Source organism: Aquarana catesbeiana, linkage group LG02 (assembly GCF_042186555.1).
Source record: "Aquarana catesbeiana isolate 2022-GZ linkage group LG02, ASM4218655v1, whole genome shotgun sequence".
Lineage (NCBI taxonomy): Eukaryota > Metazoa > Chordata > Amphibia > Anura > Ranidae > Aquarana > Aquarana catesbeiana.
The window spans coordinates 521,704,689-521,731,497 of NC_133325.1; the positions used below are offsets into that span (position 1 = coordinate 521,704,689).

General features: G+C 44.5%; 1 protein-coding gene across 1 annotated transcript in view; it reads left to right on the forward strand.

Annotated features, from left to right (window-relative positions):
- The first annotated feature begins 919 nt into the window (after window positions 1-919).
- Window positions 920-26,809, forward strand: part of DSTYK (dual serine/threonine and tyrosine protein kinase) — a 348,400-nt gene continuing 322,510 nt past the window's right edge. Inside the window, exon 1 of the mRNA XM_073615817.1 lies at window positions 920-1,293. Within this exon, the coding sequence (XP_073471918.1) occupies window positions 1,101-1,293 (193 nt within the window). The 5' untranslated portion in view covers window positions 920-1,100. The remainder of the gene's footprint in view (window positions 1,294-26,809) is intronic.

Below are 26,809 nucleotides of genomic sequence, written 5' to 3' on the forward strand. Positions count from 1 at the left end.
GCACAAATGTGAACTACATCCATAGGAAACCATGTTAAATTGACTCTAGTGTGTCTCTGCAAAACTGAAAACGTGCTAAAAAATGCATAGGTGTGAACCAGGCCTTACTGCTTTCCTGTACAGCAAAAATGCAGAATGTTCTTTTTTCTCTGGAACACTTTGGAACTGACCGCACTAGTGTGAACTCTGCTGTTGGAAACCCTATAACCTACTTTCCATTTGTTTTTGATGAAGAATAATAAAAACCCACACTGGACTGCATGTAGTGCCAGACATTGCATGTGATTCGCACCGCATTGCTATGCACATCACATGCGATGTCTGTGTGCGATGCGCTTTCAGCCATACAAACTGTATGGCTGAAATCGCATCAAAATGGTGCAGGACACTTTTTTTGGTCCGCACTGGAATCGGATCGCATGGGTGTTCATACCTATGTGATCCGATTCCTGCACCATTTCACAGTTTACACTGTGATCTGTGAAACTGATCTGGGGGTGTCATTAACTTTACATTGACACCCGTAACGGTTCGCAGATCAGATTCTGGAAACCGCCCTGGATTTGCAGGGTTCTCGCATCGCACCAGTGTGACCCGGGCCTTATGGGAACTTTTGGTGAGAGTTCTTCCTCCTCCTATTGTGTAATGCTGAATTGGTGGAGACAGATGTAGTTGTGGAAAAAGCAAAGCCTTTAGTACTACTTCAACATACAAAGGAAAAAAAAAAAAAATCAGAGAGAGATATCCTGTGTGAATAACAAAAGCACTGTGCCAGGAACGTCGTCAACATTTTAGAGTCAGTAACCACAACAGTCTAATCTCACATCTGCAATCACAACACTGGCCGTCTCTTCGGAAAATCTCAGCGCCGCCTCGTGCCGCTCTCGCGATGATTAAACAAATGGACGCATCAGTCCCGCACTACATTTCCCGTCGGACCTAGCGCGGCTTTAACGCATGCGCGCCGTGTTGTTTCTGTCCGCCTCTACCCCGGGCGCTCCAATAAAGGTTCCATCCTATGCGCAGTGCGCTTTGCTTGTTTTGGTATCGCTGTGTGACAGGACTGTGTTCGGGGGTTGTAGGAAAAGTGCTGAGCGGGAATGGCAGGGGACCGCCGGAATGTATCTTCTGGGGGATCTGGCTCCTTCCAACGTGAGCTAGGCCGCTGCTTCACTTATTACAACAAACACCTAGCGAGACTTCACCAGAACCTTAGGGACACCAAGAAATTCTTCCGGGACATCAAACATACTTACAGTGGCCCTGAGTCTGACATTAGAGCTGGAGACCTCGGTAAGTAGGCTGTGTGCAGTGCATTGTATGGAGTATTCCTTGTGTGGGGTGATGGGGGGAGTCCTGTCCCCAGGCTGCTCCAATGGACAGAGGTGTGTCGTTACTCCATAGACCAACTGTGACAACTGGTGATGGGACCGTTCATTTGCACTCCATGTGTTAAGTTCCACTTGCGTGTATTTCATGCATTTGTATTGGTTTGTTTGGAGTGCATTTATGGCGTTATTTGTGACTTTTTATGTGGAGGACCATTTCACATAATTGTCATCAGTTCAGTCACAAAAAAAGACCATGTACCCCAAACACATTGCAAATGCGTGAAAAAACGCACGTAAGGAACCCCATGCAGGGACTGCTGTGTAAAGTATGAAAATTGAATTTTTTTTTTTTTTTACATCAGTTTCTACATATACAGTATATACAGTATATCTTCAGTATATATCGATTTTTCTTTTTTCAAGGAAACTAGTCCTGCATGGGTAAAAGTATAAACAAGTTTTTTGCGGGGGTGTGGAGAAAAAAAATGGTTTTAAGCCGGGCAAACGTAAACAGATGACATCCTTTTCCATATTTTGCAGACATAAAAAACGAATTTCCTCCTTACCACCCCCCCAGCTATATTCTTTCAGATGCAAGCAGATGTATATGGATGTACATCCGTTGACATTCGGTAAATCTGGACCATCTGGAAAACTGACAGACTGATCCAGAAGGTTTTTTTTTTTTTTTTTTTTTTTTTTTTTTTTAAGCACCGAAGTGGTGTAAACTAGGCTCACTGAAATGCATTTTTTTTAAAATCATGTTTAAACAATCAACAACTGCACATTGTGTAAATGAGTCCTTGTGCAGCTATGGGGTGAGTTGAGAACAGTTTGGTGCTCAGTATTTAGAAGTGATATTTCATGGTGATCTTTGCTGATTTTTTAAAATTTTTGGTTACTTTTATATAGTCCCGTTGAATTCTATTGGGGCTAAAAATACTTGAGGCACGTTCACACCTGAGAGATTTTCTGCTTGTAGCTCTAAAACCTCGTACACACGATCAGATTTTCGGACGACCGTTTGTCCTTTTATTTTTATTTTTTGCAAGCTAGTCTCATGTCGAAAGTTAAGAGGTTACTCGCAATATGAAAACTCTCGTACAACAGAATACATCTTCAGAAGTGATGTAGTGTGTTGACTGGTTTTGTATGTATTCTTTCGTTTCTGAGCATGCATAGTCTTGCAATTACGATTTTTTTTTTTTTTTTTCCCCAGACGCAAAGTGTACTAAGTAAATGAAAATCGAACGTTGAGTTCCCATACGAAAAACATTCTATAGTCTGCACATCCAGCTTTTTTCTGGAAAAAAACGTAATCGGCTGTCGAAAGCACCATATTAACGATCCGAAAATCGGCAAATTGTTCGTTGGACGAAATTTTACTTCCGATTCTTGTATTTTGTGTACGGGCCTTAAGCCTCGGTTCACATTGACTGTGGGTTAGAAATCATGCGAGTTCAGCTGAACTCGCACGATTTCAAACCCGCATGTCAGTCCGACTTCGGGAGCGATTTCAGAGACCTCTATGCGGGTTACTGCACAGAAGTCTATTGAAATTGCCCCCGAATTCGCCAAAAGTAGTGCATTAACTACTTTTGGGAATCGGTGCGGCATCGCACTGATTAGGCCGGTGCTATTGACTATAGTTGCCGATTTGGCATGCCAAATCGCTCCGATGTGAACCTGGGCTAAAACGCTTAACAAGCCACAATCTTATTCATTTAAATGGCCCCTGTTCACATCTGAGCGTTCTGCCACCTGAAGCAAAACACCTGTCGCTCAAAGTACATGAGCTGCTTTTTTGGCAGGTTACAAGTTTTTTTTTTTGGCCCTGTAGACTTTTATAGAAGTCATGCGGTTTACGGGTGTTTTGTCGTGCATCCTCTTCTCAAACTGCAGCTCCTCCACCCCTAATATCCTCCCATACTGCTTTCTATTGGCTAAACAAAAACGCCAGAAGCTGTAATACACTTCAATACACTCCCAAAAAATGCTCAAACACCTGAAAGTCACCCACTAATCAGGTGTAAACGGATCCTGAAGCATGTAGGTCAAAAGAAACTCATGTACTTTTCTGAGCTACAGGCTTCAAGCTATATTTCACTAAGGTGTGGACAAACGAAAGCCATGCGATTTTGAGCGTTTTGGAGCTTTGAGCTACAGACTGCTCAGGTGTGAATAAAGGCTTGTACACGCTATAAGAATCGGGCAAACGTTTTCTTCCAAAGAATTTTCGTATAGTGTGTACCTTTTGACAGCTGATTCAGAATTTTCATAAGAAAATTCCCAAAGGGACAAACTCCATTTTTTTTTTTTTCTCTTACGGGAACAGCAGGAACGATTTTTGTAGAAGAAAAATCAGAAAAGAGACTTTGCATGATCTGAAAAAATAAACGCCAAAAAAGCCTTTGTCGTATGAAAGTATTCATAAGAATCTTCGTACGTCTTTCATCCGTTACGTTTTGCTGTGAAACATCGAGAAAAATAGAACGAACGTTCACACGATTTGTTAGTGTGTACCCCACTTTAGGACTCCGAATCCACTCTGGTGAATTTTTTATTTTTTGATTATTTTTTTAAATCTGTGTTGTACTGTTACTTTTTTGTTTAATAAAAGCATATCTAAAACAAAGAACAAAAATGTATCCTGAAGTGGGGCTGTTCAAGTATTGTTGCTTTACCAGTCCTTCCTTAGATGTGGTGGCTGCATTGGCTTTTATTTTTTTCACACTTTCTACCTTTATTCTCACCTGATAATCTTGCCATTAACTTCCTTTCCTAGGGTGACGACCAAACTGGTTAGTAGTTTTTGCCCAAGGACAGGGAGAGTGTATTAGGACTACATAACACCTCCAGCTCTTCTCCAAAACAGGGGGTGTGTTTTTTTTTTTTTTTTTATCTGCTCAAAAGAAAAAAACAAAAAAAACCCCTTCAATAGTATATTTGAGCAAATGGGGAAATAATTGTTGGCATTTTCACTTGTAACTTTATTGCTAGATACACGTTGAGCATCAAGGCATGCTTTGCTTTCTTCTGTATGTAAAAGAGGAAGTTACGATGTGATTTGGGGAATTGGTCAGTGATTGTTTAAAGTGATTTCAAAGTGTTTTTTATGAATCAGAATTACCTGCTGTGCAATGGTTTTGTAGAGAGCAGCCCCAGAACCTTCACTTCTGGTGTCCCCTGCTGGTTCCTCCTCCCATCCTGGGTGCCCCCCGTAGCAAGCTGCTTACTATGGGGGCACTCATGGGCCTGATCCTGAGCTGGGATGTGTGTGTATATTAATACACACACAGCATGGCTCATCCCTGCTCCCTCCTCACAGAATTTGACAGCAGCAGGAGCCAGTGGCTGTCTGAGCCTGTGAGACGTACCAGCATTGCTTCTCTTGGGTGTAAGGCTGGATTGGGATCTGGTTCTGGTAAGTATTTAGAGAGGGGAAGCTAACCACAGGTTTTTAACCTTCATGCAGAGAATGCATTAAGATAAAAAAAACTTTCAGACTTTACAACCTCTTTAAGCTGTATAAACATGAATATTTACCCATAAGTAATGCTATGGATAAGTGACTTGGCAAGGTTACAGATCTTATGCTGGCCACAGATAAGTCTGTTGCAGGATGCATAGCAGATTTGCTAAATTTTGTGGGGCTGGATTCAAAAAGGTATTTGCACACACCAAACAAAAGTTTACAAACAAACAAAAACTAACAAAAGAAGCAAACACAACCTAGTAAGAAAACATTACAGGTGGGGGGGGTTTGGGGCTGGGGGGAGGAGTAGTAAAAATAAAGTTAAGGGACTGAAGATTTAAACTGAACCTTTTAGTAAGCCAAATTGCATTTTATCAAATAAATGTAATTTTAACAAACGCATCAATACAATGAGAGTGCGAAGGTTGCTCTTATAGATTATGCATGTTTCAAATAAGTGCTGCACCCTCTGAGCTGTATGTGGCCCCCCCCCCCCCCCCCCACTCAAACATAACTTGTTTACATTTTATGCTTGCTCAGTGGGTGAAGCTTTCAGTATACAAGTTAAACACGGTTTTATATTTTCAGTCTTCAACCTATACAAACTCTGCAGTCTGGAAGCATTTTTAACATGAATGGAATTGCCCTTTTGTTGTACTTGTGTTCGGTTAACATATCTGGACTTCCATGGTAAGAATAATACGGTTGATCAGAAAATGAGGAAAGGCGACCTGTCAGTATGGTGAGCTATAATGAATGCCTAGCTCCTCCATCCTTCTATCCCATGATGAAGTGGCACATGACTTGATGCGGGTTTATAGGAGCTTCTCCAGGCGATATGTGTTTGTAACATAAGGGGCACTATTGGCTGTCTCATGCTGTTTATTCATTTAGCACTGTTAATGTTGCTGTAGGTAGTGTTCTTAAATGAAAGAAAAATGTACTTATTGCATAAAATAATACAACAGAACTTTTTTGTTGCTTTGATCAGATTTTCACTTTCTACATTTTTGTTTAAATTTACAAATGTTTTTTAAAATGCATTTGTTGGCCTCTCCACTATCGAAAGCTGTGTACCATCACCAATAACTATCAGATTGTGTGTGCGGTGTGTCATTGCCCCCCCCCCCCCCAAGTTTTTCTAGTATGAAAACAAGTCTAGTTGCACTACCTAAAATATTGTACAGAGTTTAGACATTATTATTATTATTATTATTATTATTAAAATATAATTTCAGAAACTCTACCTATATATTTTTACAAGCTGTAAAGGGTTTCCAGGAATGAAATTATAAAGTATATGCATTTCCAGTAACTAAAATCTCATGAGCTTTAACATGTTAATTTTAAAGTCTTTTTCAATAATATTTAAATTGTGCAGCTTTATAAAATGTGCTGAGCCTTCCATGAAGGTTCTCCAGGTATTTCCTGTTTAGGATGACAACTCTGTCCCCATTTCCTAATTGTGCTCCTAAGGCTCAACTCGCTTTTGGCTGTGCTTTCAGTGTTTTTTAATAGCATTTTTTACCGTGATTTTACCACGATTTGCATTTTTTTTTCCTACACTGTATAAAGCTAGTTTCTAAGGAGGTGGGCCGGGAATGTGGCCACAGCGTCCTTAACAACCGATGACTCGTCAGCTGTCAGGGGGCTTCCCTGCTGCTGACAGCTGAATGTAAAATAAAAAAATAAATAAAATGCTAAAAATTAAAGTGAGGGGAAAAAAAACAGGGTGCCCCCCCCCCCTCCCAGGTCCATACCAGGCCATTTGGTGTAGTATGGATTCGGAGGGAACCCCCCACGGCAACATTTAAAAAAAAAAAAGTGCCCCCCCCTCCCCAAATCCATACCAGATCCTTATCTGAGCATGCAGGTCAGAGGGAGGGGACGAGCAAGTAGAGGGAGGGTGCTTTGGAGCATGTTAATGGGGCTCCCAGATCCTGACCCCCCCCATGTGAATGAGTATGGGGTACATTATACCCCTACCCATTCGCCAAAAAAAGTAGAGAGAACAATAGACAGTTTTTGACAAGTCCTTTATTGAAAATGTCTTCTTCCCCACTTCTTCCGCCTCCGGGCTTTGCCGTCTTCAGCCGTCTTCAGCCGTCTTCAGCCATTGAGGAATGGACTAAGCTCATGAGATGAGACCAAACCTTCCCCAACCCATAACCCTCTAAAGCTTTTAGGCCTCTTTCACACGGGATGGATCCATGATGATCCGCCCCGTGAACATCCGCTTGCTCAGCGGGGATCGCTCCGCCGATCCCCACTGAGCAGGCAGTTGAGAGGTCCGTCGCTGCACACTGTGCAGTGACGGACCTGTCAGAGCGCCGCTCTCCCCTATGGGGGATCGAATGACGACGGACTGTATGAATGAAAACGGATGCAAAAGTAGGTTTTTCCTCCGTTGCACTTTTTCGGATCGGAGCGGCCGTTTACAGCACAATCGCAGCTTCCAATGGGAGATGATCTCAAATGTAAACATGAGATCATCTCTCATTGCCGGCTGTCCCTCCTCACACAGAGACCGCGTGTGAGGAGGGAGAGTGACCTCTGCTTCAAATTGTGAATTGTAAGTGGAAAAAAAACCACATACACAGTGCCAACAGTACATATCAGTCCCATCTGTTTTTTAGTGTCACCAGTGCCACATAAGAGTGCCAGCTATCATCAGTGTCGCTTGCCATCGTTGTCTTCTGTTATCACCAACAATGGCTAGAAGATTATATTCAGCTGAGGAGGCGTACAATATTCTTGCGGGCGACGAGAGCAACGGGGAGCTCTCTGCTTCGGATTCCTTCTCATTTTCAGATTCTGAGTCTGACGTGGGCTACGAGCCTGTCCTAACCAGTGGTACACTGACCGCCTCAGAGGAGGAGGATGAGAGTCCGCCCGCCAGATGAAGGCGTACTGGTGAGGAGGCAGTGCCATCCACCAGCACTGCAGTGCCATCCACCAGCACCGCAGTACCTCGGCACCTCAGTCCCAAAGGGTTAGGTCCCATGCTAGCCTTCCCTATTCCCTTCAGAACCCCTTGTGGCTGCCTTCTAATTCAGGAGAAGCTAACGTTCCCCCTTTCACTGCCCAGCCAGGAGTCCAGGTGGACACAGAAAATTTTTCCCTGATAGACTTTTTCCATTTAATTTTTACTGAGGACATGCTTGCATCAATTGTGGCCCAGTGCAACCTGTATGCACAATTTATAGCAAGTAACCCAACGTCCTATTATGCCCGTCCCTACGAGTGGAGAGCCCTAACAGTGGAGGAGTTTAAAATGTTCCCTTTTCGTCATTTCAGGACAGCCACAATAGAGAGAGATAGTCTCCTCCCCTTCCTCTGGAAACACTGCGCCAGCCCATAAATTCTCTCCTCCCCTGCCGGACCTCAGTTATTAGTGTTTCCTCCGGTGGAGAGACACTGTGCAGAGGAACCAGGCCGGGTGCAGTCAGGGAGATTGTGGCCTTTCTTTCTAAAAAACATCCCTAGGGAAGCAGGGGCTTCCAGGATGAAGAGGGGCGGTACATACCGCAGCTGAAGCCACCCCTTCCTTGCCGAGCGCGGCATCAGGTCGTGGGCCCCTATCGCGTCCACAGGGCCGCAGCATGGAGACAGTCTGCTCTCCCTGTATCTTGTACAGGCCGCAAAGTTTGGAACCAGCGGGCCGGACGACGGGTGACGTCATTTCCGGCGGGGGGGCGGACGCTTTCCCTTTGACCCGCGACTTCCGGGTCGCGGGGCTGATGGGGGGGCCGGGCTCAGGCTGGAGTGAGTCGCTACACTTGTAGACAGTGTGAGACTCTACACAGGCAACCACCTGCAGTCATGTCTGAGGCAGATGCTGCAGCTCATACGGACGCTGTCTCCAGCCTTCCAAAGGTAAGAGTTCCCTGGGGAGGGGTCCTCTCTATCTAAGGTTTGCTCTCCCTCATGTATGGTTCCTTACTTAGAGGGAGGGCAGTCCCCCTGGGTGGTGGGGGGGTGAGCGCAGTTCCCTTAAGGTGGATCTGGTACACCCCCAGGGTTGTTTCCACTTAAACTTGCTGAAGGTAATATGTGTTTTTTTTTGTATGTATTTTCAGAAATCTACAGAAAAAACAAAGTCCACTCATGTCTCTAAAAGGAAGTGTGCCTCTTGTAGAGACAGTTTAGGGGAAGCATGGACCAAGGTTTTGTGTAAAGAGTGCATAGACTCCCTGGTTAAGGAAAGGGAATCTGAACAGCAGTCTGGGTTGGCAGCTTCTGTGAAAGAGCTGTCATCCACCTTTTCATCTTTTAAAACATTTTTTGAGACGTTCAAGCTTCCCTCTAAACCCATTCAGCAGGACACAACCCCGCCTCATGCTCAGGGCTCTGCACCTGCCAGATCTACTAATATAGTTATGGCAGAGGAGATGTCAGGCCCTTCCGGGGTGGAGCTGAGGCAACCGGACAGTGGCACGTCTGACTCCCATGAGGAATCAGAAGGGGAGGACCAGGACGGGGAGTCCAGGAAAATCTCCAGGTATAAATTGTTCCTGGATGAGGTGGAAGACCTCTTAGGGGCAATATATACAACCCTCGGTATACACGAGGACAAAAAACCCCTATCTCTCCATGACCTTATGTATAAGGGCTTAGGAGATCAAAAAAGAAAAGTTTTTCCAGTACATGAAGTTCTGGTGGAAACGATTAAAAAGGAGTGGCAGGATCCTGAGAGGAAACCCTTTTTTTTTCTAGCTCCCTTAAAAGAAGGTTTCCGTTTTCGGAGGATCCAGCGTCCATTTGGAATAAAAATCCCAAATTGGACGCCGCCTTCTCTCAGGTCTCTAGACACACCGACCTGGCATTCGAGGATATGGGGGCCTTGTCGGATGTCATGGACAAAAGGATAGACTCACTTCTAAAAAAGACGTGGGACTCAACTGTGGGTAACTTAAAGCCAGAAATGGCTGTTACGGTGGTAGCCCGCAATTTAGAACACTGGCTTCTCCAGATTCAGGAGCACATTGAAGCTGGCACAGACAAGGAAACTATCCTAGCCTCGTTCCCCACAATCCTGCGAGGAATCGCATACATTGCAGATGCCTCGGCAGAGTCAGTCCGTATGTCGGCCAGATCAGCGGCGCTGGCGAATTCGGCCAGAAGAGCGCTCTGGCTGAAAACTTGGCCGGGGGACACCGCCTCTAAGGTCAAATTGTGCGGGATACCCCTGACAGGTGATCTACTCTTTGGCCCTGGGTTAGAGACGGTCTTAGACCGTACAGCGGACAAAAAGAAGTCCTTTCCGCCTAAGAGGAAAGCCCCAGCTCAGACAAGGAAGGGGTTTCGTCCGAAAAAAGGCAAGAAATCTCCCAAGCAAGGGAAGAAAACTTGGGGCCAAAGAGGCAAGGGCAGAGAAGGGCCGATTTTTCGCCCTCCTGAGAAAGCCCGTAAAGATCAATGACTCTCTAGGGACGGTGGGAGGAAGACTGGGGGCCTTCCTTCCACAGTGGGAGACCCTCTCGCCCAATCGATTCATCCTGGGGGTCATAAGAAGGGGGTATCTCTTGGAATTCTCAAGGCCACCCCCGCAAAGGTTCCTTGTTACGCAGCTTTCCAGCTGCACAGCAAAGGCCGAAGCTTTGGTGGACGCCCTGAAGGAACTGGAGATTCAGAACGTAGTTCACAGAGTACCAAAGGTGCAGGAAGGAGAGGGGTTCTATTCCCACGTATTTGTGGTGAAAAAAACCCTCAGGGAAATTCAGATTGATTCTGAATTTAAAACCCTTAAACAGGTCAATTTGCTACAAAAGATTCCGCATGGAGTCAATCTTTACGGTCAGGGCCCTGTTGCCACACAACTGTTATATGGTGTCTCTGGACCTCAGAGACGCATATTTACACGTCCCTATCGCAGAAACCTCCCAAAAGTTTCTCCGTTTAGCAATAGCCCTGCAGGGCACAATACTGCATCTACAGTTTCAAGCACTGCCCTTCGGGCTATCCTCCTCGCCCCGCATATTCACAAAGGTACTGGCAGAGGCGTTGGCCTTCCTGCGACTCCAGGGGGTATCAGTTATAGCCTATCTGGACGACCTGCTCCTTTTTGCAGTATCCCCAGAACAGTTGATCAAGGACCTCGATCTAACAAAAAGGGTACTAACAGGTTTGGGGTGGCTGCTGAACTTAGAAAAGTCCAGTCTCATTCCCTCACAGCGCATTGTGTACCTGGGGTACCTGCTGGACACTATGCTCTTGAGAGTTTTTCTTCCAAGGGAAAAAATTCTAAAACTGGACAGAGCAGTTTTCTCCCTCCAGTGCAACCATCTGGTGTCCAAGAGGTCCATAATGTCAACGTTAGGCCTTCTAACTTCTACTCTTCCAGCAGTGCAGTGGGCAGGATTACATTTTCGCCCCCTACAGTCATCTGTACTAAGAGTATGGGACCACAGTCAGAGGGATCTAGACACCTTAGTACAGGTTCCCCATCAAATAAAGAGATCTCTTTGGTGGTGGAGGAAGGAAGTGAACTTGTCACAGGGACGTCTGTGGCTCATCCCAGTCCCGCAGATCGTAACCACGGACGCAAGTGGTAAAGGCTGGGGGGCACATCTGGGATCCCTTCTAGCGCAGGGCACGTGGAAGGGCGACGAGCTGCAAAGATCTTCCAATTGGAAAGAACTGAGGGCAGTGGGCCTAGCCCTCAGATTTTTCAAAAAGGAACTCCAGGGCCACCATATACAGGTACGGTCGGACAACTCATCCACCGTGGCCTATATAAACAAGCAGGGAGGCACCAGGAGCGGAAGTCTGCTGGCCCTAGCAAAAGACATTCTAAGCTGGGCCGAGTCCCACACTCTCTCACTCTCAGCAGTTTTTTTTGAGAGGGGAGAGGAATATAATCGCAGATTTTCTCAGCCGGAGGAGTCTAAAGGAAGGAGATTGGGCCCTCAACCAGGAGGTCTTCAATCTCATATCCTAGAAATGGGGACCCCCGGAAGTGGATCTTTTCGCTTCAAAAGACAACGCGAAAACCCCCTGTTTTTTCTCCCTAAACGCAGGGTAAGGAGCACTGGGGGTGGACGCATTATCTCAGAATTGGCATTTCAGGACATGTTATGCCTTCCCTCCTCCGGTGCTATTACCGGCGGTTCTGAGGAAGTTTCAACTAGAGAGCACCTCTCTTATTCTAGTAGCTCCACATTGGCTGAAAAGGGCATGGTTTTCAATCCTTAGTCAGTTAGCAGCGGAGCCGCCCCTTTTCCTTCCACCGCGAAAGGATCTTCTGTCGCAGGGTCCAGTTCTCTGCCCACAGGTGCAGCAGTGGAAATTAGCGGCCTGGCTACTGAGGAGGGTATATTAAGATCCAAGGGGTTTTCAGAGAGCTTAATCTCTACCCTCCTCAACAGTAGGAAAAAGGAGACACGGAGGATTTACAAAAAGGTCTGGCTCCTTTTCAACAAATGGTGCACAGAAAACTCCTTCTCGGTGCAGAGTCCCGTAGCTGTGTTGGAGTTTCTGCAGTGTGGAGCGGATAAGGGTTTATCTGTAGGTACCCTTAAAAGTCAGGTTTCAGCACTCAGTGCTTATCTGGAGAAGTCTCTGGCTACCAATCCATGGGTGGTCAGATTCTTTAGGGCACTGTCAAGACAGAGACCTACCAGAGGTCCTCCCTTTCCCGGGTGGGACCTATCTCTGGTTTCACAGAGCCTTACGGGAATTCCCTTTTGAGCCATTGGACAAGTGCCTGTTAAGGGAGCTTACCCTAAAAACAGTATTTTTAGTAGCAGTGACAACTGCCAGGAGAGTCAGCGAAATTGAGGCGTTATCAATTAGACCTCCTTTTTGTGTTATTTTGCCAGACAGGATAGTCCTTAAGACTGATCCAGCTTTTTTGCCTAAAGTGGCGTCAGGCTTTCACAGAAGCCAGGAAATAGTCCTACCCTCGTTTTGTCCCAATCCTTCAGGTGAAAGGGAACTAAAATTTCATTTTTTAGATGTAAGGAGGTGTATCCTACAATACCTAGAGATGACTAAAACAATAAGGAAGTCTGATTCTCTATTTATTTTGTTTTCTGGGGCCAGAAAGGGTCTCAGAGCGTCCCGATGCACGATTTCCAGATGGCTTAGATCGGCTATTGGGCAGGCGTATTCTTTAGCAGGGAAGGAGATCCCTAGAGGCATAAAGGCACACTCCACCAGAGCAGTGGCAACTTCCCAGGCAGAGAAGGCTGGAGCAACGCCAGAGCAAATATGCAAGGCAGCGACATGGTCCAGCTTCTCCACTTTCGTTAGACATTACAGAGTGGACCTGGTGGCGGCAGGTGAGCAGGCTTTTGGGCGAAAAGTTCTGCAAGCTGTAGTCCCACCCTAATTGGTAAGTGCTCGATTATCCTCTCTATTGTGGCTGTCCTGGAAATGACGAAAAGGGAAAATTAAAGTTACGTACCGGTAACGTCTTTTCCTGTAGTCTTTCAGGACAGCCCTAGTTACCCACCCTAAGCTTGGGGGGGTCTTATTAAAGACCAGAACGCAATATGGTAATGATATTGATTGGTATGTTATTAATGTGTTCTTGTGTCTCCCCAGCTGGCCGGAGGTACTCTTGAAAAAAACTGAGGTCCGGCAGGGGAGGAGAGAATTTATGGGCTGGCGCAGTGTTTCCAGAGGAAGGGGAGGAGACTATCTCTCTATTGTGGCTGTCCTGAAAGACTACAGGAAAAGACGTTACCGGTACGTAACTTTAATTTTTTTTGGGCCTCACATTCTGTATGGGACTAAACAGAAAAAATGCGTTCATATTGGTCTACCCTCCCCATCTACCACATACCCATCTTTTCCTCAGTAATGCCCAGGACCAGATATCTCATGCTTGAGATTCCTACACTAGAACGACACTACCCAGTGCCCTCCCCGAAATCGCCCAAATTTTGACAAGCTTTATAAGGACGAACCAGAAGGGCTTTCCTCAAAGCCTCGTCAACAAGAAGTTACGAAGAGGGGAGGCGGCGAGCTTACGGAGTGAGGAAATTCTGGCTGTCAAGTGGAGGGATAGAAGGGACGTCTACATGCTTTCTTCGATCCACAATACATTTGTTGAGATCACCAGGAGGAATGGCCCAATCTAAAAGCCAACATGTATCCATGAATACAACATGTTCATGGGGGGTGTTGACTTCAACGACCAGATGCTCGAACCCTACCTTTCCACTAGAAGAACATACCAGTGGTATAAAAGTTTTCAATTTGTTTAATTTTGCCATATACAACACCTATGTAATCTATCGCAACTCCACTGAAAGACCCAAACCCTTCCTTGGCTATCAGGAGGAAATCACCACTGCCCTTATATACCCGAATGGCCCACCAGAAAACATTAGATCTGATGTGATTAGCAGACTCTCTGAACGCCACTTTCCCGATTAAAATCCCACCCAGACCAACGGCCAAAAACATCAGAAAAAATGCTGAGTGTGCTCCAAACGAGGAGTGAGAAGAGACACCACTTATCATTGTCCCCAATGTCCTTCCCAACCAGGCCTCTGCATAGTTGACTGTTTCTGCCGTTGCTATACTATACTAAATTATTAGTGAAGTATGGTAAACCTAACCCTCACTTCCTGCCATTTACCTTCACACCCCTTATGCCTCTGCTTGCTCTGTAACTGACCCTGGCTTGTTATTCGACCATGCTTCTGCCTACCGATTCTGTTTATATCTCTGCCTGATCTGTAACCGACCCTGGACTGTTTGACCATGCCTCTTGCCTGCCTCTTGGACTGATCTTGTACCCTGCCAGTGAACTAGTGGGATTCAGAACACAGGGGTCTCACATATGTGAGGGGCTCCAGAATTGTTTTTCTGGATGAAGAAAACCATTTCATTTGTTTTCTCATTCCTAGATTAGGGTCTGGAGACTCGGAGGCTTCAAAGAGATTTGGGTGGGAGAAGCCTCTACCCCTGTCCCCATTCTGTCTTGAACAATTCCCTACTTCTGCCTGCTGCCTGTAGGACCTATGCCATCATGCCTCTGCCTGTCGCATGAACTGACCACACCACATGGACCTGCCTACTACCAGGACCAATATATTGGCACTGCTGACAATCTCTGCCCGCACTGACCATGGACTGTATATGGACAGTATCCCTGCCTGCTGCCTGTACTGACTATGGACAGTATTCCTGCCTGTTGCCTGGAAAATTGCGTTCGCTTTTGCTGACTAAGTCCCTGCCTGCTGCCTGGACCAGTGCTATCCTCCTGTATACAACTGCACTACTACAACCACAGGTAATCTTTTGTTTACTCTTTGCTCAGCATGCTGTATTTTGGGGTGTAATTCTTGGTATGTGAATGCTATGTGTCCCTAGAACACCTGATGGTGTTCCTTGCATGTTGGGCCTCTGTATGTGGCCAGGCTGTGTAAAAGTCTCTCATGTGGTATCGCCATACTCAGGAGTAGCAGAATGTATTTTGGGGTGTCATTTTTGCTATGTACATGCTATGTGTTGGAAATATCTTATAAATGCACAACTTTGCGTTAAAAAAAAAAAAAAAAAAATCGTTTATTTTTTCACATTTTCCAAAAACTTCTGGAAAGAAATAAATCGTTCAAAAGACTCATTATGCCTCATAGATTATACGTTGGGGTGTTAGCTTTCCAAAATGGGGTCACTTTGTGGGCGTTTCCTTTGTCCTGGTGCTCCAGGGCCTTCAAAAGTGTAATAGGTGGTTGACAAATGTGATGTGTAATTTATGCTCCTAGAACGCCTAATGGTGCTATTTCAATATTGGGCCTCTGTGTATGTGGCCAGGCTGTGTAAAAGTCTCACACATTTGGTACCGCCATACTCAGGAGTAGCAGAATGTATTTTGGGGCGTCATTTGTGGTATACACATGCCATGTGAGAGAAATAACCATGACGATTTTTTGGAAAGAAAAAAAAAAATCTTCATTTTTTGCAAAGAATTGTGGGGAAAAAATGACAACATCAAAAATCTCACAATGCATCTTACTAAATACCTTGGAATGTCTACTTTCAAAAAAGGAGTCATTTGGGGGGTATTTGTACTTTCCTGGCTTGTTCGGGTCGCAAGAAATGATAGGCTGTAATTTTTTATGATTTGCACCAGAGCTTGTAGACTCTCTAACTTTCACACAGACCAAATAATATCCACTAATTTGGGTTATTTTTACCAAAGATATGTAGCAGTATAAATTGTGGTCAAAATTTCTAAAAAATTAATAATTTGCAAAATGTTGTCACATAAACTAAGAAAAATGTGTTTTTTTTTTTTTTTTTTTTTTCAAAATTTTCGGTCTTTTTTTTTCATTTTATAGCGCAAAAAATAAAAAACCCAGAGGTGATCAAATACCACCAAAAGAAAGCTCTATATGTATGAAAAAAAGACAAAAAATTCATTTGGGTACAGTATTACATGACAGTAATTGTCATTCAAAGTGTATGAGTGCTGAAAGCTGAAAATTGGTCTGGGCAGGTGGGGGGTTTAAGTGCCCAGTTGTGAAGTGGTTAAAGCTGCATTCCACCAAAGAGTGAAACCTCTGCTTATCTGCCCTCCACCCTTTTTGTGCCTTTTTGTGGCGGGGGGGTTACCTTGGAAAGGGTACCTTTTTGACAGGTACCCTTCCCCACTTCTGTGGCGCCGTCCCTCGACAGTTCGGTCTCCTTCCTCCGCCGCCAGGCCTGTTGGACAGCGCAGCATGCTTTGCGCATGCGCAGTAGGGAACTGGCTGTGAAGCTGAAAGGCTTCACTGTCTGTTTCCCCTACCAGGAATGGCGGCGGCAGCACCTGGGAGCAGATCTGAAGATCGGCTGGCGCGCCAACATCACACCCTGGACGGGTAATTGTCCATTTGTTAAAGCAGAGTTCAGATACTGTAGCTGCTGACTTTAAATATAAGGACACTTGCCTGTCCTGGGAGCCCCCAATGTCAGCACCTGAAGCCGACCCGTCCCTCAGCTCCGGGTGCAGGTGCTGGCATCATTACTAAGGGCAACAGGAAGTGAAGCTTCACAGCCTGTTTCCTACTGCACATGCGTGAGTCACGCTGCACTTTCTGAATGGTCCCTGCTATCTTCTGGGACTTGTGTGTCTCCGGACATTACGTAGTTCGCCACACAGATTACAGCAATCTTTCCCTGGAAGTGGGAGCAGATACCTGGATTTGACAGTATCTGCTCCACCCTAAAAGGTGCCAAATGTGGCACTGGAGAGGGTGGAATCCGATTAGCGCAAGTTCCATTCAAGGGTGGAACTCCACTTTAACTCAGCAGCTACAGTATTTGTTGCTGCCAAATATTTTTTTTTCTATTTTTTTTTTTTTTTTCTCCAGGCTGAACACCGCTTTAAAATCAAGGAACATCTTTAACCGCTTCCCGCCCGCCGTAAGCCAAATGACATCCTGGGCTTTGAGCGGGGATAGCTAAATGATGCCTGTAGCTACAGGCATCATTCAGATATCGTCTTTTAGAGCCAGCGAATCTGTGCACCATAAGAATGATCATAGGAGCTGTTCTGCCGCTAGATCGTTCTTCGGGAGGCGAGAGGACACCCCCCCTCCTGCCGCCCTCCAGTGCTTCTGTCGACTCCCTGCTACCATCAGTGAGTCGGACACAGGACTTGTAGGCCCCAGATGTTCAGAGTAGAGTCTCTATGATCGTTTAGAGGCCGGACGTGATGTTATGACGTCACGCACGGCCTCTATATTCAAAAAACGGCGCCGCTTCGGCTGGGAAGTGTGTGTGTGTGTGTGTGTGTGTGTGTGTGTGTGTGTATGTATATATGTATTTGTGTGTGTATGTATATGTATATGTATATGTGTATATATATATATATATATATATATATATATATATATATATATATATATATATATATATATATATATATATATATATATATATATATATATATATATATATATATATATATGTGTATGTATGTAATTTTTTTTTTTTTTTTTTTGATTTCAGGCTTCCCAGCCTAGAGGTGAGGTCTTATTGACCCCATATCTCTCTGTAAAGAGCACCGGTCATGCCATATTCCTATTACAAGGGATGTTTACATTCCTTGTAATAGAATTAAAAGTGTTAAAAAAATTTTTGGGGGGAAAAAAGTGTCAAGCTAAAATACAGTAAAATTAATAATAGAGAAAAAAAATTTTAAGCCCCCCTGTCCCTGTGAGCTTGCACGCAGAAGCGAATGCATACGCAAGTCCCGCCCACATATGAAAACTGTGTTCAAACCACACATGTGAGGTATTGAGGCGAACGTTCGAGTGAGAGCAATAATTTTGGTCCTAGACCTCCTCTGTAACTCAAAACATGTAACCAGTAAAATTTTTTAAAGCGTCGCCTATGGGGATTTTTAAGTACTGTAGCGAAGTTTGGCGCCATTCCACGAGCGTGTGCAATTTTGAAGCGTGACATGTTGAGTATCTATTTATTCGGCGTAACTTCAATTATTCTGGCCACTGAAATGAATTAACACTACAGTGCTAAATGCTCCTAGCTTTAATGCGCGTTTGGACGCATTTACACAAGTTTAGAAGTTTTTAATCATTTTTTTTTCTACCAAAACTGCTGCTCCTGGATGAACTGGGAAAAGGTTTTTTTCCTGCCACAAAAGCCAACATGTGCATGTAGGGGCTTTTAAAATCAGGAAAAAATGTTGCACACCTCTGGAAGCAGCTGAAAAAACATCCAGTGTGCATAAGTAAACCTACTCCCTTGCTGATTTTATTTCTGATGCTTAGTACCTTCACTATGGTAAACTCTGCGGTTGAAATTTTGTCTTTGCTAAGACCGTTTTGGCAGTCATTTTGCCTTCCAAAATTGGGGTTTCTTCTTGAAAGCAACCCTCGGTTACGATTAAAATATGAAATTTGGTGGCGTCAAAAGGAGGGGAATAGTATTTGGCCATATCCTAAATGGAGGGGGATGCGTGTGTGCGTGTATTGTAACTTTCAGTTTTGTGTGGCATTTTTAACCACTTGAGGACTGAGCCTCTTTTTGAGATTTGTTTAGAAGTTAAAAACTTTTTTTTTTTTTATTTATTTTTTTTTGCTAGAACATTACTTAGAAACCCCAAACATTTATCCTCCTTTTTTTTTTTTTTTTCCCTCACACCCTAAAGAATAAAATGGCGGTTGTTGTAATACTTTGTCACACCGTATTCGCGCAGCAGTCTTACAAGCAAACTTTTTTGGGAATTTTTACACTTCACTTTTTTTTTTTTTTTGAATTAAAAAAAAAGACAACAGTAAAGTTAGCCCTATTTTTTTGATATTGTGAAAGATAATGTTACGCTGAGTAAATTTGATACCCAACATGTCACGCTTCAAAATTGCACCTGCTTGTGGAATGGCGACAAACTTTTACCCTTAATCTCTAAAGGCGACGTTTAAAAAATTTCTACAGGTTGCATGTTTTGAGTTAGAGGAGGTCTAGGGCTAAAATTATTGCTCTCGCTCTACCGATCGTGGTGATACCTCACGTGTGGTTTGAACACCGTTTTCATATGCGGGCGCTACTCCAAGTATGCGTTCGCTTCTGCACGCGAGCTCGGCGTGACGGGGCACGTTTAAATTTTTTTTTTTTTTTTTTTTTACGCTGTTCTTTAAAAAAATAAATAAAATTGTGTCACTTTTATTCCTATTACAAGGAATGTAAACATCCCTTATAATAGAAAAAAAGCATGACAGGACCTCTTAAATATGAGATCTGGCACAGTTTAAAAAAAAAAGAAATCTGGGGTCAAAGACCTCAGATCTCATATTTACACTAAAATGCAATAATAAAAAAAAAATAAAAAATGGCCCTTTAAGAGCTATGGGCGGAAGTGACATTTTGACGTCGCTTCCGCCCTGCAATGATATGGAGACGGGTGGGGGCCATCTTCCCCTTGTCTCCATACCCAGGAAGAGACCACATCTGATCGCCTCCGCTGATGCCGCTGGCTCCGGTAAGCGGCAGAGGGTGACGGGAGGGGGGTGATCCGCCGCAGAGACCACTCTTATCAGAAAGCGGACCGCCCGCCGAAGAGGAGGATACCGAGGTTATGGCAGCTAGCTGCTGCCATAATGATATTCCCCTTCAAAGTTAGGATGTATATCGGCGTGCGGCGGTCCGTGAGTGGTCAATGCACTTTAATGTATCTTTTTTTTTTTTTTTTTTTTTTCTACTTGAAAATCCACTACTTTTTATGCCTGATATGTACTATCATATAGTAGACTTAAGCTGGGTATACACGTTCACGTTTTGTGTTGTGGTTGGTGTTTTTATATTTTTTATTTTCTTTATAACCAGCGTGTTGAATGAAGAAAACTTAGTTCCCTGTGTCAACACAAGAATGTGATGCAGGGATCTCACCTGCTGTGCTATTGTAATGAGATAAAGCTGCAAACACCTTGCCATTAGAATACACTTATCAGTGCTTGCAGCCGTTGGCAGTGGTACCAGAAGTCTGTCTGTTCCTGCTCAACCAGCTGACTTTCAATACTTGTGTGCCAGGCTTAAAAGAAGTACAGCCAAAGCTTGTTTGGCTATACTATACTACTCCTTTGGATCACAGGAGTGCAGTCCGTTCTGCACTTCCATGACCTGCTTACACATGACAGCGGGCTTTAGCCTGCTGACGTCAGAGCTGGCCCAGGCTGGGGAAAGATCGTGACCATATGGTTGGAATCTGCCAAGATGCCTGGACCAGTACCTGGCTCAGTCTCTCAGTGAGCTACTCCTGCCCCTTCACAGCCCAGCGCTCCAGTGAGAGCAGGGGGGATAATGGGGGCGGGTGTCAGAGCAGAGAGCCGGTGATTGACGGTCACCAGCTCTCTACTCACGGAGCACACAGAACTGAGCAATCGGCTGTGTTTGTGTGCTCAGCTCTCCGTCTTAGAGCCGATGGGGGACAGATGCTACATCCACCGAGAGAAGTATGATTCCCAGGAAAAAAAAAATACTACTCTTAAGTTAGGTCTGAATGCTTATCTTGTAGTTTGTGTATATTGTGACTATGGAATCACGTTTAACATTATTCTGGGTTCTTGTGCAGGTTTAGTTGAGGTGCAAGAGATACTTTTTTTTTTTTTTTTGCACCTAAGTAGCTGCTGCAGTGTTGTGCACCCGTTTTTGCATTGTTTGGGGCAGCCCATTTATTTCAGTGGGCTTTCCTAACTGTGTGTGTATGTATGTATGTATGTCTATCTTAGTTACCATGTGTTTTGGTCAGCGATGTTGCGTGCATGTTTGCAAGGTACTTTTGTTCCATTAAGAATTGGTGGCACCACCGCACGTCTGCAAAAGGAATGTGTGTTTTGTGCATTGTGGGACCATGAGCTATTTTGCGCATGTTCCTGTGTTGCACATATGTGAACCTGGCCTTGGAATGGGTAGAAGGGGTTTGTTTTAGTTATTCAGCTTTGCCATATGGCATTGAGTAGACCAGTGCATGTATCCTTGGGGCATTTGGAACACAAATGCCATGTTTTAATGCAGCAGAAAATTTACATCATGCGCTTAGTGTCATCCTGCTGTATTACATGCTGTTTGTGCACAATCGGTAACTATGGGATTTGTTTTCTGTGTTCTGCAAAAAACCTGGTTGAGCCTGCTGCTCTGTCTCCGGGGATTTTGCAGAGTAGTGTTGGCAGCTAGTGCACATGCTCACTTTATGGTGTGTTTACCCTCAGCATTTCCTCCCTATCTGATCAACCCATGTGACTATATAGTCACACATGTGGGCGTATATACTCTGGTAAATGACTGCCCACTAACTAAGCACAATGTGGGTGGGATATTACATTTTGATTGGTGGAGGCTTTACCTTCCTGTTCTAACACACAGGCTGGAGGGGCGTGACACAGCCTGTGACTGGCAGAAATCTGCCTACACCATTGTTATTGGCAAAAAATAAAGATTTGATTTCAAATATACATTTGTATGATAATGTAAAACAGTTTTATTGATCTTTACTTTTTACTTTGTCCAAAAAGGGAAAAGGGTGTGGGTGTGTGTCTATAGTTATAGAAAAACACAAACGTCCAAGCTGCAGCACCTTTAAGATTTATTAAGAGTTACAAACTCATACAAATTATGATTTACATTTGTTTCTGTAAATATTGTTTATTTTTTTTACAGATATCTATATGAAGTAACCAGAAACTCTGCCATATTTGTCTGAATATTAGCTGCTATGTTTAATTGCATTGTATCTTAATTGAAGTGATTCAGGTGTTTGGTAATTTCCAGTCCAGGAGAAATGTGCTATATAAAGAGTATATGTGAGTTTGACTTTCATGCCTGTTATACCTGAAAAAGGATCCTAACAGATCTAAAAAGGTAGTTATGAGTTTAACTCTTAATAAATCTACAAGGTGCTGCAGATTGGTCCTTTTTGTTTTTCTATACATTGGAGGGTGGGTGATATCCGTTATCTGCTTTGCACCTGAACAATCTGTGTGTGTGTGTGTGTGTGTGTGTGTGTGTGTGTGTGTGTGTCAAGATGCTGATTAGACAGCATGATTATTGCACAGGTGTGCCTTAGGCTGGCCACAGAAAAAGGCCACTCTAAAATGTGCAGTTTTATCACACAGCACAATGCCCCAGATGTCGCAAGTTTTGAGTGAGTGTGCAATTGGCATGCTGACTGCAAGAATGTTCACCAGAGCTGTTGCCCTTGAATTGAATGCTCATTTCTCTACCATAAGCCATCTCCAAAAGCGTTTCAGAGAATTTGGCAGTACATCCAACCGACCTCACAACTGCAGACCACGTGTAGCCAGGACCTCCACATCCAGCATCTTCACCTCCAAGATCGTCCGAGACCAGCCACCCGGACAGCTGCTGCAACAATCTGTTTGCATAACCAAAGAATTTCTGCACAAACTGTCAAACCATCTCGGGTAAAGCTGCCCATTCCTCTTGGCAAAAAGCCTCCCAGTTCCTGTAAATTCTTGGGCTGTCTTGCATGAACTGCACATTTTGAAATCTTCCCAGAGTGGCTCAATGATATTGAGGTCAGGAGACTGAGATGGCCCCTCCAGAACCTTCACTTTATTCTGTTGTAGCCAATGACAGGTCAACTTGACCTTGTGTTTTGGATCATTGTCAAGTTGGAATGTCCAAGTACGTCCCATGCGCAGCTTCCCGTCTGAATGCAAATGTTCTTCCAGTATTTTTTCAGAACATACTGCATTCATCTTGCCATCAACTTTGACCAAATTTCCTGTGCCTTTTGTAGCTCACACATCACCAAAACATCAGCGATCCACCTCCGTGTTTCACATTAGGAATGGTGTACCTTTTCATCATAGGCCTTGTGGAATCTTCTCCAAATGACGTTTATGGTTGTGGCCAAAAAGCTCAATATTGGTCCCATCACTCCAAATTTCTGTGCCAGAAGGTTTGAGGCTTGTCTCTGTGCTGTTTGGCGTATTGTAATTGGGATACTTTGTGGCATTTGCGTAGTAATGGCTTTCATCTGGCGACTCAACCATGCAACCCATCTTTCTTCAAGCGCCTCCTTATTGTGTATCTTGAAACAGCCACACCACATGTTTTCAGAGTTCTCTATCTCTACCTCTATCCTCTATCCTTTAGACACAGGCACAATTTTAGTTTTTTTTCAGGTATTTACCAAAACCTATTCAAGCTAAAGGGCCTGTAGCTGATTCTAAGACCCCTTTCACACCGAGGTGCTTTTCAGGCATTTTAGTGCTAAAAGTAGTGCCTGTAAAGTGCCTCTCATGCCATCCCAATGTGAAAGCCTGAGTACTTTCACGCTGGGATGGTGCATTTGTGGGACGGGAAAAGTCCTGCAAGCAGCATCTTTGAGGCCTACACTGCCCCTGCCCATTGAAATGAATGGGCAGTGCTTCCGAAGTGCCGCAACACGGGTGCTTTTTAATCCTTTCTTCGGCTGCTAGCGGTGTTTAAAAGCACCGCTAAGGCTAGCGGCGCTTTACCGCCAATGGATACCTGCCCCAGTGTGAAAGTACCCTAAGATTATTTGCATTTGTACTCTTTTGCTGTGAGCCTACATCATGCGTTCCAAGTTGCTGTCCATGCAAGTGAAACAGGCCAATGGAAGGCTTCAAAAACGAAACCAATCCATCAGATAGCGGCAACATTGGGAGTGGCCAAATACAGTTTGGTACATTCTGGAAAGGAAAGAAGAATGCGCCGGTGAGCTCGGCAACATAAAAGGGCCTGGATGTCCATGGAAGACAACAGTGGTGGATGATCGCAGGATCCTCCTCTATGGTAAAGAGAAACCCATTCACAGCATCCATGTTAACCACTTAAGGACTAGCCTCGTTTTGAGATTTTGGTGTGTACAAGTTTAAAACTGTTTTTTTGCTAGAAAATTACTTAGAACCCCCCCAAAAAAAAAATATATATATATAATATCTCTCTATCTCTCTATCTCTCTATCTCTCTATCTCTCTATCTCTCTATCTCTCTATCTCTCTATCATCTCTCTATCTCGCGGTCATTGCAATACTTTTTTTTTTTTTTTTTTTTTTCACACTATTTGCGCAGCAGTCTTACAAGCGCACTTTTTTTTGGTAAAAATTCAGCCCAATGTGTGGTTTTTTTTTTTTTTTTTTTATATATATATTGTGAAAGATATTGTTACGGCAAGTAAATTGATACCCAACATGTCGCTTCAAAATTGTGCCCGCTTGTGGATTGAAGTCAAACTTTTACCCTTTTTTTTTTTTTTTTTTTTTTTTTAACAGAATAGAGTTTTATTGAACAATAAGACAGTACAAATTGAGAAGGAGTTATACAAAGGAATATCACTAAATACAGATACAGGATTTGCAATAACATGTTTATGTTTCTTCGTATGTGTAATCAGTTGTTAATACAACATCCTATTGGGTAACCAAGGGATCTATGAGGTTTACACATTCTAAAACAGGTGGGGTAACTGCAAAATCATACACTTGAAAACCAAGGCACAGAGGGGTCGGGAAGTTCCCTCCTGAGTGATAGTATTACGTCCTCGGGTCTCCAGCAGAGAGAAGGGGGAGGTGGAAGGGGAAATGTGGAGAACTGGGCAGGAGCAGGAGGGGATGTGGGGGGGGGGGGGGGGGGGAGGGGAAAAACACCATCCATAACAACACTTTTTCATAATAAGTACGTCTGTTACCCCTCCTCCCTCCTCCCTGATCCCCCCCTTCTTCTTTCAGCCTCCTCACTCCAACCTTCTTGAATCTTAGCAAAGATAGGTGTCCTACATCTGTAGGTCACAACCCATTATACTATCTGGATCACAAGTGTTCGTTCTCCTAAAAGGGGCCATGGACCCCTGACAGCGTTCATCCACATGTATTTACCCAATTTGACCATATTTTGTCGTATTTCTGTGGGCAATTTCTACTTTCGTAGGTAAGCCTGTACAGGGGCAATACACCATTGATCGATTTTTTCCCAGGCTGCTATAGTTGGGGGTTCCTTTTGTTTCCACCTAAGGAGTATTTCTCGCCTAGCGTAGAATAGGGAGTATGTAAGGCAGAGTTTAACATAGCAATCTCCCTCTATGTCCTCCAAGTGACTCAGTAGCATAGTAAGGGGGTTGAGCGGGATTTTGGTTCCACGTATGTTACCTAATATATCCGCCACTGAGGTCCAGTAAGGGCGCAACTTAATGCATGACCACACTGTGTGAAAAAAGGAACCCACCTCTACACCACATCTGTTACAGTTGGGCCTGAGTCCTGGGTATATGTTAGCCAGTCTTTGTGGCGTGTAGTATGCCCTGTGGAGGAATTTTAGTTGAACAAACCTATCTCTAGCTGCTATCATAGTGGGATAAAAGTCGTCAGGCACTCTTCCCATTCCTCCTCCCCCATAGAGGGGATATCAGCTTGCCACTTTACCATTGACCTAGTTGTTTTAACATCGTGTGCCACTGTGAGGTGCATGTAAAGAGTTGAGAGAGGTTTGTCCAGCATTCCCGAAATTAGGACACGTTCTATCGGGTCTGGTTCGAGGATGACCTGGGAGGGAAACTGTGCTCTAAGAGCGTGGTGTAGCTGCCTATATCTAAAGAAAAAGGTTTGCGGCAACGCATGGCTCAGCCTCAACTCCCGGAACGGAATTATACCCTCCCTGCGAATAACATGTTTTAATTTGACAATCCCTTTTTTGGCCCAACTTGCCGGGTCTGGGATAGTCAGGAGGTGGGGGAGCATGGGATTAGCCCATAGTGGGGTGTGCGGGGAAATGGAGGACTCCCCCATGAGGGCGGCTCTGGATGATCTCCAGACCTGAATGGTGGCCCTCATAGGGCCTGTAACCTCGACTCCAGCCTTTACCCCCCTGTATGGTAAATTAGACAGGGCTGCATAGGAGCCCACTATGGCTGCCTCAAGGGTGACTGCTGGGTTAAGTTGGGGTTGCGCGAACCACCACCTCACCGTTACCAAGACAGCGGCCCAATAGTACATCTGGAAATTGGGCAATGCCAGGCCACCACTGGACAAGGGGAGGTAAAGTATGTTCTTTGCAACTCTCTGGGATTTTCCTGCCCAAATGAAGGAGACCACTATGCTTTCCATCCGCCGAAAAAATGACTTGGGGATTATTACGGGAGTGTGTCTAAAAAAAATATAAAAATTTCGGGAGGTATACCATTTTTAGGAGATTTCCCCTCCCCACTGGGGTCAGCGGGAGAGATTTCCATGTGGAGCATTTCTGTTGGAGTTGAGAAAGTAGCGGGAAGACATTCTTGTCGAGGTATCCTGCAGGATCCCCACCTACTCTCACTCCCAGGTATTTAAGTTCCTGTGTCCATTTTAAAGGGGTACCAGTGTCTACCAGGGGCATTGTTGGACTTAGGGGGAAGAGGACTGACTTATTCCAATTGATTCTGATTCCAGAAAAGTAACCAAATTTGTCAATTATTGCTAGGGCTGATTTTAGGGAGTCAGAGGCATCCGCCAAGTATAAAAGGGAGTCATCAGCATACAATGAGAGTTTCTCCACCAGAGGACCTACACGTATTCCCTTGACCGAG